General features: G+C 41.0%; 1 protein-coding gene across 3 annotated transcripts in view; it reads left to right on the forward strand.

Moving 5' to 3' along the window:
* Positions 1-5,138: 5,138 nt before the first annotated feature.
* Positions 5,139-16,706, forward strand: part of TGFBR1 (transforming growth factor beta receptor 1) — a 70,365-nt gene continuing 58,797 nt past the window's right edge. Inside the window, exon 1 of one of the 3 annotated variants that reach the window (XM_069105710.1) lies at positions 5,139-5,413. In XM_069105710.1, coding sequence (XP_068961811.1) covers positions 5,161-5,413 — 253 coding nt within the window. In that variant the 5' untranslated portion in view covers positions 5,139-5,160. Of the gene's footprint in view, positions 5,414-5,519; positions 5,539-16,706 lie in introns of those variants that run through there. The other 2 variants (XM_069105708.1, XM_069105713.1) reach the window with 2 other exon arrangements.

Raw genomic sequence — 16,706 nt, forward strand, 5'->3', positions numbered from 1 at the left:
GAAAGACAAAAACACTTTACAGATTAGGAAATTTAGGCCAAGAGACATCAAGTAGCTTGACCAATGTCTTATAGGTATTAAATTACAGAGCCAAGATTCGAAGGAAGGTGTTCTGGTGTCCAGCCTACCACATTTTCTACTATAACTTGCTATGGCAGTGAAGGTAAGTGTGGTGGTTTTCCTATAGTCAGTGATGACAAATTGCTGTAGAGATACTGGCAAATGCATTCCACTTTTCATCTATTAATTCTTCCAGTTTTGTCCATAAATGCTATTGGAATAATCCTCTTAGTTGGATCTGACGGCAAGCTTTCTGGAGAATCATTTTGCCCCCCATTATTTCTTTTGCTGTTACATGAGGTGGCACTATCTATAATCAATCTGTTGCCATCCTACTCTATGTTTAGCAAATAATCAAGAAGAAATTATAAAGATAAATCAATTGATTGATTCAAGTGGCTTATCTTTATAATTTCTTCTTGAGATTATACTTGATAAAAAATATGAGAAGGTAACAGGCAGGCTTTCACAGATTACTTTCCACAGCTTATCACATCTTCACAGCCATACAATTGACTAAAATGTACAGAGCACATAAGGCCAAACAGTTTTTCTAAATTATAAAACATTTAAGATAGTAGAACAAAATGCTTTTCAAAGACTGTTAAGGCTGTAACATTGAGCTTCCTATACCTATATTAAGATTCCTTGATAGATGTAACTACAGAGATATTTTTGTTCAATGATGTTTTCAATATTAATATATGTGGCATAATAAAATGGAGCTATGTGTTGCCATTGTTATAGGGACTATCTTGTGCAGAGCCCAAAGACAAGAAAGATTTCCTATAGATAATTAGGTCCTCCCAGTGTTCTTATTTGAAGATGATATTGGGTTGATTATATCAAGCCTCAGAATTCCATATGGCTTCCTAAGAAAGATCAGGGTCTCTCACAAAAGATGGTTAACCTTACTATTCATGAAGGAAAGAATACATGAGTAAAAAAGAATCATTTCAACAAATTCATCTATTAAGTACCTACTATGTGTAAGGCGCTCCACTAGATGCTGGGGATATAAAGTTAAAAATTAAATACTTCCTGCCCCCAAGGAGTTTATATTCTACTGGGCTGGTTCAATGTGTGTCTGGATAATGATACATGTATTATTTGTATATGTATATATGTGTGTTGGGGGGAGGGGAAGTGAGCATTATAGGAAAAAATGCCAGTTGTCTAGACTATAATATGCATTTGGATGGGCAGTCTATTAAAATATTCTACTAATACATATATCTTAGAAAGACGTTACAGATGGACAATGTTCCCAGTCCAAGAACATAGAAGAATAACGGAATATTAAAAGGTATATATGGGTTATGCAGTTAGAAGTACTCTCATCAATCAGATCATATGTCTGAGGAAATACTGAAATATTTACAAAGCACCCTGAAAAGGATATAGTAATCAAAGATAATTCAAAATTACTTATATGTAATATACATAGGCTGATATAGGAAAACAATTATATTGAATTACAGTATATAGCTTAAAACTTCACTAAGACATACATATATACATCCTGTATAGTTTTAATTAAAAAAAAAAAGTTCACTGACCCAAGTTAACAACTCCCGTTCTAGATATTTCATGAATTATCCTATTTTGCCTAAGACTCCAATATTCCTAATCAGGGAAGTGAAAAATAGCCGACTTCCTTCTGCTATAGGATTTTACCTTCACTTCCAAGAAAGGTCTGATTACCTTTTGCTTACAACTTGTATTAGGAAATGTCCCATGGACATTTATGGAATGGAATCTACTTGTCCTTCTCTACTTTGTTTTTAGGTCTAAACTGCAATATAAGTATTAAATCTTTTTTTGATTGTTTCTTTTGCACATATCTTCCACCTAAGTCACCTAAGATGGAAAAAAAAGAATACTTGATTTCTTTTTGACCTATTTAAGATCTCGCTTATTATAGGGTACAGAGATGGTCTTGTGTAGACTTAATTTATGAACTGTCAGACAACTATTCTGCTGAATGTTGGTGTGAGAAGTTAGAAGATAATATGTCATTCTATGTGGCTAGTGGCCTCACTGAAAAATATTTCCCATGGAAATTTTTCCTTAACAACAGGAAAATTAACATAATTTTCAAAAGAAAATTAACATAATCCCCTCAAAAGAAGGGGAATAGAAGGATGTGATATGCAAAGACATTACTATCTTCATTATATAAAAACTGATAATTTCAAAACCAAGCAAATCGATAATTTAGTAAACTCTTAGAATTACTAGCTCAAAACTAAGGTCTATGTGATGGTATCAGGGGCTTTTTGATATAGAGGGATAAGTAGATATTATTCTGTCTATATTAAAGACCTCTGATATCACTACCATAGACTTCAGTTTTAAGCTAGTGGTTCAGGGAATTTACTAATGAATTTGAAGTATTTTCCAAAATATCATCATAGAACAGCTGCCATAAAATGCAATTCATGAAAATTAACTTGAGAATTTGAGGGTTCACCTGTTATTGTCCTTAGTCATTTATAGTCATCTATTAAGTACCTACTAATCCCCAGACACTAGCTCAGGTTCTGGGGATATAAATAAAAATTCAGAGAGACAGTCCCTACCTGGGAAGACAATTCACAACAGCAGGATGAAAAGGGAGTGGGGCATCTGGCATCTGCTCAGAAACCAAGTTGGGTAACTGATGGAAAATGAAGAGTTAGTTGAAAGGTTCTGAGCTGACTGCTTAGTTTTCCAGCCCCTCCCCGCCCTCCCCCCAATCTAAGGGGAGAGGCCATTGAGGGTGCTGACGAGGTGCTGGGTTATCAAAAGCTGAGTCAATCTGCATGGCAGTGAGATTTTAGGTGAGGGACTTATCCTGGGGGGAGGCATGAATTTCCTAGAGTTGAAACCAAGCAAAAACAGTTGATGATAAATAAAACTAGTAAGATGAAGGCCTATGGAGAGATACAATTGGTCAGTGTCTACCTGGGACTTTCTGAGGGAGAGAAATACTGTATCTGGCCCATGAGCACATTCTAATCACTAGAAAAAAAGCTAGATCAGGAATTAGAAACTTTTGAGAATGTAACATCAAGTGGCCGAACCTTTTTCCCAAGAAGGGAGAGTAAATTAGGAGTGGAAGTGAAGGTCGCCTCCTTTCCTGTTGTTCCTTCTCCTCTCACCACTACAAGTAAGTAGACTGCACATAATGGTCTCTAAATGGGTGGGAGTGGGGAGTGGGGGGGGGAACTGGGGTAAGTGACTTGCCCAGGGTCACACCCCTAGTAAGTCCCTGAGGCCACATCTGCACTCAGGTCCCCCACACTCCAAGTGTGGCAGTCTATCCACTGCTGCTCTGTGTCCCAGACACCAGTGAGTTAATTCATTTGTCTTAACAATTTAAACTACTTAAATACGAGCCACTCTTGGGAGGATTAAAAGCTATATTCATTTGCATCAGACAAACCCCATCACTCCCACTCTTACTAGGCTTTTAGTCTCTAGATTTAAAGTGTTTTCTTAACCACTTTGATTAAGACGTTATCGCCAAACACATTGTAAGGGAATTCATCAATGAAGAGGAGTTTCTTATCCAAGTCAACAAGTCAAATCAATAAACGTGTATAAAGCACCTACTTTGTGCTGGGCACAATACTAAGCATTGGGGATACAAAAACAAAAAGTGCTGGCCATCGAGGAGCTCAAGGTTTAACGGAAGAGACAACAAGCAAGCAACTACGAACAAACAAAATATATACAGAGATAATCACTGAAGGAGAGGTATTAGGGGGACCGGAAAGGCTTGTTGCAGAAGGTGGGATGTTAGTAGTGACTTGAAGTAAGCCAGGAGGCTAAGGCAAGGAGATATCATTCATTAAGTTTAAAAAAAAAGATTTAAATCAAACAGAAAATATTTAAGTTTTCTGTTAAAAAAAAAAGCTCAGTGCTAAAAAAAAAAAACTGCATAGTATTTGTATCGAAAGTAAAAGTATTTTATTGCAGAATCAGAAGTCTGGCTGCTAAATTATTTTGGCACATACTGAAGTGAAGGTGGGAGGGTGTCTCTCAGTCGAGAAAATCAAGAATGGAAAAGTAGTTCAGCTTATTTTCGTCTTGAAGGAAACCAAAGATTCCCCAAAGAGGCACACTGGATAACCGTGGTAATGCAAACACTGTAGGTTTAAAACATTAGCCACTTGTGGTTTGCAAAACGAGAAGCCTCATCTCGGCATATGGTCTCCCTCCTCCTTCCTAGTTTCTCCCGAGTTTATTTGACTTGAATAGAAATGGGCGAGCCGTAGAGGCACGGGCTCCGGTAGTCCTGGGGGCTCTGGGCGATCGTGAGTGAGGAAGACAACCAGACCATCCTTCCCCTATCCCGCCGCTGGAGTTCTTAGAAAACGGAGTTGGGCAGTCTCGGCCTGCTTTCCCTTCCGGGCTCAGTAGGAACAGTGGTTGAGAGCAGAGGGCCCTGAGGTCACGTCTCTGCGGGCACAGTGGGAGAGGGGGCCTCGAAGCTCCAGCCCCCAGCTCCGCAGGGCGGGCAGTCCAGAGGCCGCGGAGCGGGGACTGGCCCGGCTCGGAGGAGTGGGGGTGGGGCACAAGAGTGGCCCGGAGCTAGCGGCTGCTGTGCGGTGGCCAAGGGCGATAACGGTCCCCTGGGAAGGGGGTAAGGATGCCACAGTCCCCGAGAACAAAGTGTGAAGAATGTAAAGAAGCCCCAAGGGTGGCCCCCAGTCCCAGAGCACTTCCCCTTTGCTGGCACAAGATGCTCTCGCCCCGTGGCCGCCCCCCGGCTCTAGGGACCCTAGAGCCCCTAGCTTCGGCCGCTGCTTCCTCTTCCACTGCACAGCTCACTGCTCCCCCCTTCTTGCACCATCCGAAACCTCCGGCGTGGGGGACGCGGGGTGAGGGGGTGGGGCTGAGCAGGGGGCGGGGGAGTTCGGGGAGCCTGGGAAGGAGGCGGGGTGGGAGGGGTGAACCTGTGGAGGGACTAGAAAGGAGGCGGGGGCCCGGCCGTTGCCTGCGCCCTCCGGCCCCGGATTGGCTGCGGCCCTGCGGGCCGGGTTCTCGCCTCTCTTGTTGTTCTCCAGTCTCGGCAGCTGCCGGGAGGCGGGGCCGGGACGTCCCTCGCAGCCAATGGGAGGGCCACCCCCGAGCAGTTACAAAGGGGCCGAACGAGGCCGCGGCGCGAGGCGAGGCTCTCGGGTTCCTCGGGGCGGGGGCAGCGAGACGCGGCCCCGGCCCCTCGAAAGGACCGGACGCGGACTACGACGCGGGACCATGGAGGCGGCCGCGGCGGCGGTGGCCGTCGCGGGGAAGGCGACCGTTCCCCCCCGCTACCAGATGTTTCTCCTCCTGGCGGCCACGGGGCTGGTCCCAGGGGCGGCGGGTGAGCCGGAGGAGGGGGGAGGGGCCGGGGCGGCGGCGGAGGCGGACGGGGGCGCTGGGGCTGCGGCCCCTTTCTCCAACATGGCGCGGGCCCCGGGGGCGCTGGTGGTGGTCGGACGGCTTGGGGTAGGCAGGGGAGGACTCCTCCCGGGGCCCCGCCGCCGCCTTGGCCAGACAGACCGCAGACAGAGATTGTGAGGAGGCGGGGGCGGCGGCGCGGAGGGGAGGGGGTGCCCGGGCTGCCCCGGGCGGGGAGGGTGTATGGGGGGGCGGAGCGGACCGGAGGAGGGACTCGGGACCCTCCTGGGCCGCGTGCGGGGCTGGGGAAGGCAGGACTCCCGTCACCTATCTTTGTATTCACTCCGGGCGCCCAGGGCTAACTAGGTGTGAAGAGCGGCGGCCGCTTCCCGGTGCCTGGGGGTGGATGCAAGTGAATTCCATCACCCGTGACTAAGAATTATTTTCGCCATAGAAACTTGTCTGAATATTTGCTCAGCGCTCCGAAATGTTTGAATGGGAATTACTTTTTTTTTTTTTTTTTACACATTCATCAAACACGTGTTTGGGAAGATTTGTTTTTCCTCTTCTTGCTGCTAAATCATCAGATCTCTAGTGGGAGAAAGCTGACTGTGGTGAACGTAGCAGGTAGCTGCCGTCCTAGGAGGACTGGTGTGGACTTGAGAGCTTGGTTTTCTGGTACCTGAGTGCGAGATCGTTCTAGGAGGTGGAGGGGAACGCAGACCTGCTGTGCTGCTCCATGCACGCACAACGCCCACAAAAAATAAATAAATAAAAGCACCCAAAACAACCAACCTTAAACCTCTCTTTTTTGGAGCTGGGTAACATATATAAAGAGTGAGGTTGGCGGAAAGAGCTCTGGGATAAGAATCGGCCACTCAGCAAGCATTTATTGAGTGCCCGGTGTGCCAGGCTTTATGCTAAAAAACAGGTCCATGCCCAGAATGTGAGTTACCCTGCACTCGAGGTGGGAGGGACCGGACCGGGAAAGACCTGTTGTAGAAAGAGGGACTTGAGAATCTGGGAGTTAGAGGTGAGGAGGGAGAACTTTCCAGGTGTGACAGTAAAAGGTCTTGGAGAGATGGAGGGTGTATCGTGTGAGAGGAACCCATAAGTAGGTTAGCTAATAGCTAGAGAGTGTAGAGTAGGTGGCAGGTTGTAAGGTCTAAGAAAACTGCAAAGGTTGAAAGGGAGCAGGCTTGAAAGGTTTTCAAATGCTAGGCAAAGTGTTTTATATTTGATCACGTTCCTCTGCCCTGGCTAAGATACCCCAGTTACCGTGGGCAAGGAGGCAAAGTCTCTCTGTGCCTTAATTTTCTTATCTGTCCAATGAAGGGAATGGGCAAGATTATCTCTAGGGCCCCTTTCAACTACTGAGGTCTGATCCTATGAAATTACATATATATGTGGAATTCTCTTTGTTGTTAATTTCTTTTCTATCTTTGTCACCTTGGAAGCAGTTGACCCATCACTATTTATTTACCTTGTGGATTTGCCACACAAATTTTAAAATCTCAAAGCACTTTCTTCTGCTTTCCAGTGTTCTTTTTCTTGCTATCAGTATATGTTAAGGGATTACAAATTAATTTTAAGATTGCTTACAAAAATGCTTTGCTTCTTTTGATGTGGAACCCTTCCCCCACCACCAAGCTCATCATTCCTTTTGTCAGATTCTTTTTTGAATGTTTCTACACACTTCTGTGGAGCGTCTCCCCAGCAGAGCCCTTTCTGGGGGCCTTTTGGACTGTCCGTCCCTCTGTTAACCCTTGCACTTGACACAAGGCCAGGCCTCCTGGTCCTGTGTGTTATGGATGACACCTTTTGTGTCAGAATTCTGAAGCTGCCCAAGGAGGTAATAATTAGAAGACAAATCTCCTGGAAAAAATAATAAAGATATTCTAAAGGCTTCATTCATAAATGACTTGTAGATTATCCATACCGTTTAACATGGACAATAATGGAAAATTACTTTTACTGGTTTTTAAAAATTAACAATCTGGCTTTGTTTTTGGGTAACTTTTGAGTACCTTTACTGTGTAGAACATTGCATAGACGTTCAGAAGTTAGAAATTCTGTGTACTGGACTATGCACAGAGAGAAACAGCTTGAAACTGAAGCCAGATGATACCTACTCTATCACTTTCGGCCAGTCATTTAACTGTTAAAAAATAGAGATCATAATTAAACTCCCTCCCTTACCAGATTGTTGTGAGGAAAGAGCCTTTAGTATTTTATAAATAACTTATTATACCTTGGAGGTTCTTTGGAGGGAAGGCACAAACCCCAAAATCAATCATTTAACAAGTATTTATTAAGCAGCTGCCATAGGCCAGGTATTATGCTGAGAATATACCTACAGAGAATGAAAAGAGACAAGTATGTATATAGATAAATACAAATATATACAAAGTAGTAAAATACCAGGTAGTTTAATGGGCTCACTAGCAGTTGGAGGGAACAATGAAAGGTTTCATGCAAAAGATGATCCTTGAGCTGTGTCTTAAAGTAAGAGGGGAAAGTAGAAGTAAGGAGGGATGACACTTCAGGCTGAATGAGGAAAGTACACATCATGTGGAAGGGTATTACAGGATGTTTAGAAATGAATGAATATTTATGTACTTACTGATACACTTAAATGCCCTGCTTTCACCATCCTAGCACTGATTCACCTTGTTTAAAGCTGCTAAAGAACAGTGGCAGTTGAGTATAAGCATATGAATACCCCACAGCTAATGAATAATTTACTTGGTTCTGTGAATTATAAGACCACGTGAAACAATATTATGGGATAGTTTGTTTCATAGCAACAATATTATACATGGAAAGGAGGTTACAGCATGGCCAAAATTTTAGCTATATAAGTTTAAATCACCCTCAACAGAGAACTGAGACTGAGTATTGGGCTGGATGGGGCTGCATGGAAATAGTAACATTGGAAATGCAGAGACATGTGACAACATCAGAACATTTAATGTCTGAACAATCTCGCATGCATTGTATTCAGGCCACAGAATTTTTTAGTACCTTGTCTATGATGAGAATTTCATAGACACAGGGAAGACCAACACATCTGAGATGTATACAGGCACAAACGGGGGAATAGGAGAAGGAAAGGCAGAGGAGAGGAAAGGGAACTAGCTTGAGAGTAGAAACAAAGAATTTAATACTATCCTAGAATAATACTGTGGGCTGGAACTTGCAGGGAAAAGTGGCTAACTGCTTGTACTCTAGAAGTTAATCAGTGGTACTTTATCATATCTATCAAAGTGACTGACATGACAACATAGGAAAATGATAAATATTGGGGAAGATGTGGGAAAATTGGAACACTAATGCATTGTTGGTGGAGTTGTGAACTGATCCAACCCTTCTGGAGAGCAATTTGGAACTATGCCCAAAGGGCTATAAAACTGCATTCCCTTTGATCCAGCAATACCACTTCTAGGTCAGTATCCCAAAGAGACCATAAAAAGGGGGAAAGGACTCATGTGTATAAAAATATTTATAGCAGCTCTTTCTGTGACCAAGAATTGGAAATTGAAGGGATGCCCATCAATTGGGGAATGACTGAACAAGTTGTGGTATGTGAATGTAATGGAATACTGTTATTCCATAAAAAATAATGAGTAGGCAGATTATAGAAAGATTTGCATGAACTGATGCTCAGTGAATGAAGTGAGTAAAACCTGGAGAACATCTGTATAAAGTAACAGCAACATAGTTCGATGACTAACTTTGATAGACTTAGCTATTCAGTGATCTAAGACAGTTCCAAAAGACTCATGATGGAAAATTCTATCCACATCCAGAGAAAGAACTATGGAGTCTGAATGCAGATAGAAGCATTACTATTTCTCTCTCTCTCTTTTTTTTGTTTCTCTTTTTTGTGGCTTTTACATTTTGTTCTGATTCTTTCACTACATGGCTAATGTGGAAATATGTTTAATATGATTGTACATGTATAGCCTATGTCAGATTGCATGCTGTTTTAGGGAGGGAGAAAATTTAGAACTCTTAATCTTATAAAAGTGAATGTTGAAAATTAAAAATAAATTAAAATAAAAAAAAGTTAATCAGTGACATGAGTTTGGATATATAGTTTCTAAAAAAATGTCTCTTTTGTTCATAGCTGGGAACTTCCCTAGTCAGACCTGAGTTGGATATAATCTATCTCCTTAGAACTGACAGATGGATAAGTGCTGTACTCAAGATCAAGAGAAAGGGGCCTGTTGATTAGAACAGGACTCTCATCAGGACCCCAATTTCCCTGTCCCTTTCAGTAATTGAATAACCAGAAGAACAGTGCATTTGATTTGCAGAAGTTGAGTTAAAATTAGTTGTGTTTTTTTTTAATCAAGATGCTTTCCTTTTGTATTTCAGAAATTGCTAGTTGTAATATTTATCTTAGAATCATAGGATTTAGAGCCAGAAATGAAACTGAGCTCTGAAGAAGCCATCACTTGATACATTTTTATGAACGAGTTGCAAATCAAACTAGACATGTATCAAATACTTTTAATATGCCAGACATTGTGTTAGGGGCCATAAATACCAAAGCAAGATAGTCCCTGCTCTTAAGCTGCTTATATTGCCCTGAGTGTGACTTAGAGTGCAGAATACAAAACAGGTACATGGTAGTAATGAAGAATAATGGGGACAAAACCTGTGATTTCATTGTTGTCAGTCTCCCGATGTGTGGAAACTCCCTTACTAGTGCAGACTGACACCCTTGTAATTTGTAGTCTTTAGAAGTTGCCCAGTTGCCTCAGTGCGTGGAACACTAAGAGGTTAAAAGACTTCTCCAGGTTCGTTTCACCAGGCCTTAACAGGACTCGAATCCAGACCTTCCAGACTTCTTGACTTTTTTTTATCAGTGCTGCCTCTTTATACATACAGTATATATATATATATATATCTTTTTATACTCTTGTGTGTTCTTTGTATACTTTGTATACATGTGTGTGTATCTGTTCAACATAAATACACAGTGATTGGGAGGGGGAAACACAACAAGGGAAGTTAGGTAGCATTTGAGTTGACAATAAAAGTACCAAGGGGTAGGGGAATGGGAGGATAGTATTCTAGTTAGGGAGACTTCTGCCTGGGGACAAACACAATTAGGAGATGGGATGTAGATAATAGTATGTATACTAGTTTGGCAGGCTGATAGAATGAATCCTGGAAAAGGGTTAATACATAATCAGCCTGGAAACAGACTGGAGCTAGATTGTGGAAAAGCTTTAAATGCCAAAGAGTCGTTTTTATTTTATCCCAGAAGCATTGCTGAATTACTGAAGTTGCTTGAGCAGAGAAGTAATGTGGTTAGATTAGTAGTATTTTAGTGATATCACCTTTACATTGGTGTGGAAGATAGACTGGAGAAGGGCCAATCTCAGAGTACAGGTAGATTAGTTTATTAGGCTCTTGTGGTAGTCCAGAGAGAGGTGATAAGGGTTTGGTCTGGTATGACTGTACTGTGATTAAAGATTAAAATGAATGGATAGGAGTGGATAGTTAAGAAGTTGGGATTTATAAGACTTGGTAAGTGATTGAATGTTGTTAGGAGGAAAGTAAGATTGAAGAATTAAGGATGGCTTTTAGGTTTTAAACATGAGTTATTAGAAGTAAGGTGGTATCCTCATCAGAAATGGGGAAGTTAGGAGGATCCTGAGTTTAAGAATAAAGAGAATGTGTTTGTTCTGTTTTGCATTTGTTGAGTTGAGATACCTGTGGGGCATCCAGGTTTGAGAAGTCTTATCATACAACTGGAGATGGAGGACTGAAGCTTAGTAGAGAGATTAGGGCTAGATATGTAGATTTGTGGGTTTATCTTCTTAGAGATGATGGTTGACTCTTTGGGAATTGATGAAGATTATTCAGAGAGTATGTAGAGAGAAGCGCAGAAGGACTAAGACAGAGATCTGGGATATGCCAATACATAGGGGGTAAGATATGAGAGATTATCTTGCAATGAAGATTGAGAAAGATGAATCAGAAAAACAGAAAGACAGGACATAAGTAGTGTCAGAAAAATTAAGGGAGTAGTGTTTCCAGAAGAATAGAGTGGTTCATAGTATTAAGCTTCAGATATTTAGCAGGATAAGGACTGAGAAAAGGCCATTGGTTTTGCCAGTAAAGAGATAATTGGTGACCTCAGACCATAGAATGATTGTGATGGAAGGAGAAGTGAAAGGCAGGTAAGGAAGTGGAAGCAGTAAATGTGTACAGCTTTTTCTAGGATTCTGATTTAAAAAGGGAGTTAGGCCAAAGAAAAAAATTTTAAAGATAGGGAAGATCTAGATATGTTGGCAGTATGAAAAGGGCCAGTGGATAAGGAGGTTGAAAATTAGAGATGGAGGAAGGACAGTGGAAGGCACTGAATTCTTGGAGGTGATAGAATGGGATGGGATCAAGGGCATCAGTAGAAGAATTGGCATTTACAAAAAAAGGGGCATTCTAGCAGAATTAAAAGGATAGGGGATTGTGTTGGGGAGATTCTACAATTGAGAGGGAACTTTGTTGGAATGGCCTGGTTGTTTTTTTTTTTTTCTTCAGTGAAGTGTGAGGGAAGATCTTCTGTTGAGAGAGGGTGGGGATGTGGTGATGAGGAGTTTGAGAAGAGACAATTTGGGACAGCCAAAGTGGGAAAACTGATAGAGATAGAGAGTGGATCAAGGAAAAGTAAAAGGATTAGCTATGTGGACCTAGTTGAGGGAAGAGTATAAATTGTAATGATCTCAGGTCATGAGATTTGTGTGACTCATCCAGCTGTGTTTAGCTGCACTTGATGGAGCAGGCAGAATATGGGAGTATTTCAGAGCTGGAGTTTGGAAATGCTTCCATAGGAATGGGCTATAAGGTTCAAGGACAGAGCATAGTTGAATTGGTTAAACTAAATGATTGAAACTTTTTGAGACCTAGAGAGGAGAGAAAAAATGGGGGGGGGGGTAGCGGGGGAGGGTGTAGTGTATCTTAATAAGTATCTTAGATACCTATTAACTGTATGTTCATGACCAGATTTGTTTTTAAAAGGTCTGTGATATAATCCTTCATGAGTTGTTTCTGTAAAGTCTGAAATTGACATTTCTCCTCTGCTATACCCCAGAGCTGGTTTGTTTCATCTTGGGAACTGAAAAACCTATATGGGGAACCCTATTTTAGAGTAGGGCTTAAAGTGTGGTTTAAAGGAAAGCATGCTAGACTTTATAAGAGACCCTCAGTTCAAATCCTAGCTTTGTCACTAACTAGTTGTTGAAATCTTAGGCAAATTATTTAATCTGTTTGGCGTTAGTTTTGTCATCTACAAAATTTACTCATGCAACATGTAAGTACTTATGTCTTGGACGTTGTGTTTAAATGCTGGGATACAAAGACAAAAACACAACTCAAATTCTGTGGGAGAAAATAATACAGATAAAGACTGCAAGAATACCAGGTTTGTTTTTGGAAAACTTCCATTTGAATTCTGGCTGCTACCTGTGACTGTGGCAAATCACTTATCTTTTCTGGACCTCAGTTACTTCCTTCGTAAAATAATTTAGAGGTTGAATTAGATGGTGTCTAAGATCCCTCCTAGTTTTAACTTAGGATAAGTAAATATAAAGCAAGAAGCAGCATGACATAATGGATACAGAATAAGCTAGCATAGGAGTCAGGAAGATGGGTTCAGGTCTAACCTTTTATATATAGGCTTTGTAATCCTGGGAAAATCACTTAAACTATTAGTGCCTTAAGACAACTCTCAAGATTTTATGATTTTGAACAATTACTACACTATTGGTGTTTCCTTGTCAGGAATTCTTTTTGTTGTCCAGTCATTTCAGTCATGTCTGACTCGTGACCTCATTTGGGGTTTTCTTAGCAGGGATACTGGAGTGGTTTGTCATTTCTTTCTCCAGCTCATTTTACAGATGAGGAACTGAGGCAAACAGGGTTAAGCGATTTGCCTAGAGTCACACAGCTAAGCAAGTGTCTGAGGCCTGGATTTGAACTCAGGAAGATGAGCCTCATGCTCTATCCACTGTACCACTTAGCTGCCCTACATCAAAGAAATTCTCTACATCATCGAAATTACAGGTCTGTGACACTGCCCCCTCCCCCTTCCCCGAAAGAGCAATTTGAAGGTCGTGGGGAAGATAGTAGCAAATGCATTTCCTATTTATTAGTGGCTTTCCACAATGTATTTTGGGTGTTCCTTAGATATTGACTATCTAGTAGGTTAATTAACTTTGTTCAGTTTTTTCACCTATAAAATAAAAGCTCATCAGTTTTAGATTTAAATTTCTGTGATTTCTGATAAAAATACCTTTTATTTATGTAGTATGTTATAGTTTTCAGAGTGCTTTTGTGCTTTTGCCATGTGATCCTGTTCCATAGGAGGAATATAGGACAGAAGTATTTTTTACTTTTGTGTGCAAATGAGAAAACTAGGGCTCCATGAGATTCACTGATTTGAATAAATCCATACACAATATTTTGTAAGTGGTCAAGCCAGGATTAGCAGTCTTGTGATTTAGCCATCTTTTGACACCTGATCCACTGTTAACTCTTGAAAGACTTAAGTGTATTAGGAATTGCATTTTTTTTTAACCTTTGCATCCTCTGAGGTGCCAATATGCACACATCTACACAGATGCTGATAAATAAATGAAGGATTGTGCATGTTAAATGCCTACTATGTGTAAACATCTGGCTAGATGTTTGAAAAAGTACAGAGTTTGGAGAAAACACAAGCTTAAAGGCTAGAGGAACATAAGATCAAAAAGTTTCTAATACACATTATGTAATAAGTGCATTAGAGAATTTCAAAGCAAAATTCTGAGGGATCTGAGTGGGAAGGATACAGCAGGGATTGAGGGAGAATTAGGGAAGATCTTCACGGAAGAATTGGTACTGAATTGTTTTTAAAGAAAGGATAGGAAAGCCATTTCAAGCATAGGGAATCATTTAAAGACTGTTTTGAGGATCAGGGAAGACTAGTTTAGCTAGAATGTAATTTTTGGAGGTGGGTAATGTGAGATAAGGCTAGAAAAATGTAGTCTGATTATAGAGGGACCTCAAGTGCCAGATAAAGGAGTTTGAACTTTTCTTTTTTTTAGAAATTGATAAAATAGAAGAATTTTATTTTAATTAATTTGTTTCCTTTGAGTTTACAGGATTCAATTCCATATTTCCTTGAGTTTCACATTTTGTCCTCCTCCCTCCTCTCCCCACCATGGCGGCATATAGTCAAGTATAGGATCTATAAATACTTTCACATTATACATTAGTCAGGTTATAAAGACGGATTGTATCAGATGGAATGAAAAATGGTAAAGAGGACATAAAACCAAACAAGAAAAGGATAAAGATCATGTATTTTACTTCCATCTGGATATAAACTCAGTTCTTTCTAGTTCTTTCTCTGGATGCACACATTTCTCTCCCATCATGAGTCTTTTGGGATTGACTTATATCACTGCATTGCTGAGAAGAGTCCAGTCTATCAAAGTTGGTCATCACACATCCGTTGTGTCTGTAATTGTGTACAAATTTCTCCTGGTTCTACTCTTCTCACTCAGCATCAGTTTGTATAAGCCTCTCCAGGTAAATATGAAGACTGTCTGCTCCTCGTTTCTTATAGCACAATAGTATTTAATAATATGCATATACCACACCTTGTTCAGCCATTCTCCAATTGATGGGCACCCCCTTAATTTCCAATTCTTTGCCACCACAAAAAGAGCTGCTATAAACATTTTTGTACATATGGGTCTTCCTCCCACTTCTATGATCTCTTTGGGATATAACCCTAGGAGTGGTATTGCTGGGTTGAAGGATATGAAAGTATTTATAGCCCTTTGGGCATAATTCCAGATTGCTCTCCAGAAAGGCTGGATCAGTTCACAACTCCACCAGCAATGCATTAGTGTTCCAATTTGCCCACATCCTCTCCAGCATTTGTCATTTTTCTGTTTTGTCACCTTAGCCAATCTGACTGGTGAGATGTGGTACCTAAGAGTTGTTTTGATTTGCATTTCTCTAATCAATAGTGATTTAGAGCATTTCTTCATGTGCTTATAGATATCTTAATTTCTTTCTCTGAAAATTGCCTGTTCATATCCTTTGACCTGAACTTTTCTTAATAGTAAATAGTAAATAAAGATTTTGAGTCATGGAGTAAGATGTAAGAATGATTATTCTGCTGCTGGTATGAAGGAAGACCAGATGAGATTGACGTGAGTAGGGTCATGAAGATTTATCAGGAGGTGATTACTACCACCTAGCACTCTGGCTAGGTGGTAGTAAGAACTTATACTAACATGGTGATGGTGGGAGAAGAGTGGATATGAGACAAATGTCTAAGACACGAAATACATCTTACAGGGAATGAGAGGTGAGGAATATAGACAAAGCAAAGATACAAGTTTTAACTGCTGATGGATCTGTGGACCTCCTCTGTTGAGGTGTCCTAAAGCTAGATGGAGATACTCCTTTAGATTTAAGAAGCATGATCCTGATCATGCTAGAGATGGAGATTGGTGTATAATTATCCCTTCCACTTGGCGATTAGGTATGTGGCACCCCCTCGATCTGGAAAATCCTTGTAAAATTTATTGGTCCTCCCTTTGTACCAGAAAAAAGTCTGAATTATTATTTTCTCAGTTTCTGTGTCATAACTCCCCCAAATTCCCATTTAATTTCTTATGCTGACTCATGATATAGTGAAATTTCAATAGAGAAAGTCATAATGTGGAAGGGACTACTGTAGTCTCTTCATAGAGGTAGGAGTTGAAATTTTGAGAATGAATGTGATTATTACAGGAGAGATGATAGATAGAAGAAAGAAAATTACTGGGCAGCAGCCATAAGAAGGCTTGAAAGAGGACAATGAATGACAGTGAAGGCACCTTTTAAGGATCATGAGAAATAATGTTTCTCAAGTCAGGGAACGCAGGAGTACCCAGGAGGGAGTGGTCAGTCATGTCAAAGTAGAGGATGGGTCAGGAATGACTGACTAAAGGAAGATGATCCGATCATTGGGTAGCCATTTGTGTCCCTTGAGCAGTTACTGTAGAGTGGTGAGGACAAGAGCCAGATTTTCAAGGAGTTGAGACAGCGGGGAGTAGGAAAGCAAAAGTATTAGGCATGGACAGGTAACTGGGTGGGTATAGGTGAGATAGGAGAAAGTAAGCTAGGGAAGGATAGGAGACTGAAGGATGAAATTATGGAGATAAAGGAGTGATGAAAATGTTTAAAGAGTGATGTGGAGGCACAAAAAATTAGTCATTGACTTA

Source organism: Petaurus breviceps, unplaced genomic scaffold (assembly GCF_028583685.1).
Source record: "Petaurus breviceps papuanus isolate PSGF00001 unplaced genomic scaffold, PetGlider_PUasm1.0 138, whole genome shotgun sequence".
Taxonomy (NCBI): Eukaryota; Metazoa; Chordata; class Mammalia; order Diprotodontia; family Petauridae; genus Petaurus; species Petaurus breviceps.